The 2,108-nt window shown below is 32.3% G+C and overlaps 1 protein-coding gene across 1 annotated transcript; it reads right to left on the minus strand.

Annotated features, from left to right (window-relative positions):
• Window positions 1-472: 472 nt before the first annotated feature.
• Window positions 473-1,300, minus strand: LOC129946870 (uncharacterized). The gene is made up of 4 exons (XM_056057239.1): window positions 1,142-1,300; window positions 968-1,077; window positions 684-909; window positions 473-613 (listed from the first exon to the last, which is right to left on the minus strand). The coding sequence occupies exons 1-4, from the start codon at window positions 1,193-1,195 to the stop codon at window positions 473-475; spliced, it is 531 nt and encodes a 176-aa protein (XP_055913214.1). The 5' UTR covers window positions 1,196-1,300.
• Between the last annotated feature and the right edge of the window lie 808 nt (window positions 1,301-2,108).

Genomic DNA, 2,108 nt, shown 5'->3' on the forward strand with positions numbered 1-2,108 from the left:
TAATGCCTTTCCAATTTAGCTCATTTATTAACGATTTTAATAATTTAAATCGTGTTTTACCAACTCCGAGAAGTCGGAAAGTTTATACAAAAAGGTTCAACCCAATGAGCCTAAGAAATGAAGAATTTAAAAAAAATATAGATTTTCTAAAAGGAATATAATAAAAATAATTAAAATTATCCGTTCGGATCTCAGCAGCGACAATAGAGGAGGCAACATACCCATAGATATCCAAGTAATGGCTGCAATAAGATATTGGGGACGGAATGAGGTAAGTTTGTACTAAATGTTCACACCAATTCGAAATCCGTACCATTTATGATTTGTTTATAGATTCAAGACGATGGAGCAGACATCCATGGATTTAGCCAACCTACGCTTTGCCAAATTTGCAAGCGAGTGGCAAGAGCATTAGCTACCAAAAGACCTTTGTTAATTAAAATGCCAACTTCTTTTTCGGAACAGATAAGAACTATGAACAAGTTCTCTCAAATACGGGAGTTTCCAAAGGTGGTTGGGGCCATTGACTGTACTCATATAAGGATATAAAAACATCTTCATACTCATCGTCCACAACCAGTGTCTTAAAAGAAGTTAAGTTTTCTTTTATCATCTACTCCGATAGAAAAAAATGATTTGATATAATTATATAAAGCATAAGCACGTATCGTGTGTTAACAAACCTCAGTATCGCAATCAAAATCATTTGTATCCACCTCAAATTCATGGGGGATAAGTGCCATCAATTTGATGTGCTCAGGCTCAGGTGACTTTGGAGGTGGTCCACCACCTGTTGCTCTGAGGTTTCTTTGGAAGGCCGACATCTCTGCTTTGGCCTTCATTTTAGTTCCTCGCCATTGAGCCTGAATTTGAGATGTTTCCCTCATCGTTGCGCTTAAACTGTTGAAACTGAAAATCATTGCAAACAAATTAGTAAAAAACAAAGATTATCTATATTTGTACATACCTATGGGTTATTTTACGCCAGGCGTCTCTTTTCAAGCGGGATGTGTTGGTGTCAACATTTTTATTTTCAATAATTTCAATTTTGTCTTCGATAAGCTGTCGGAGGAGTATCTAAAAGAAATGTAAGAAGTTTTATTGATTTCATTCAAAGGTTCTTACCGCTGATATTACTTACTTTATCGGACGAATCCCAATTCGGGGTACGAGACCTTTTTGTTTTGGATTCCATTTTTGCACAACAAAAGCACAACACAAATTTCTATATTGTGCTTGTTATGACAAACAGCTGATTTGATAGACAGATAAATGTAATAGATTGCTCCATTTTGGTACTTTTTTTGACATAAGCATTGTATAACTAAAATGTATGGCAGAATTTTTTATAATTGAGAATTTTCGCAACGTTACATGGAGCCTACATAAATCCTTATGCACTGTATAACTATTCATCTGTTTAGCGAATTCTATTAAATAAGACTGTTGATATATTATATTTGTATATTATAATGTATTAAATTTTGTAAAAAATTAACATGATTTGTTAACTTCCCATAGGAAGTTATTGTAATGGGTCCGATTTGTCAAATTAAAAATTTTGACATTTCTCGACGTTTCAAGGTCCCTAGAGTCGAAATAAAAGAAACGTTCGCGACGTTTTTTTTCGTCCTCTATAGATCAAGAACCAGAAGTGATATCAACTTCAAATAAATTTTGTTATACATATAATAAGGCAGAAAGATGCAGAAAGGGCTCTCAAGAAAATTGCGTGGGTGGTTTTTTTTTAACATATCAGTTTAAAAAAAGGTGAACATTTTGGTTAACCCTGAATATCTGACGAACCAAAAACGTTAGAGACTTGAGTTAAATTTTATATAATATATTGTAATGTGATACCAAACAGGTATATTTTTTGAAAAAATGTTTTTTATAAATCAATAAAACTGAAAAAAAATGTGTCACCTCCAAAATTTTACGACTGAAATATGATATCATCTCTAAAACAATTTTGTACGAAGAATAATGTTTTTGACATCTGATAAGATTTTGAGAAAAATCTAATTGACAGTTTATTAACAAAAAAATAAAAACCGCAAAAAAATTAACAAAAATTGGTAAAAATTTATTTTGGGCTCAAATATCTT

The sequence above is a fragment of the Eupeodes corollae genome, chromosome 1 (genome assembly GCF_945859685.1).
Source record: "Eupeodes corollae chromosome 1, idEupCoro1.1, whole genome shotgun sequence".
NCBI lineage: Eukaryota > Metazoa > Arthropoda > Insecta > Diptera > Syrphidae > Eupeodes > Eupeodes corollae.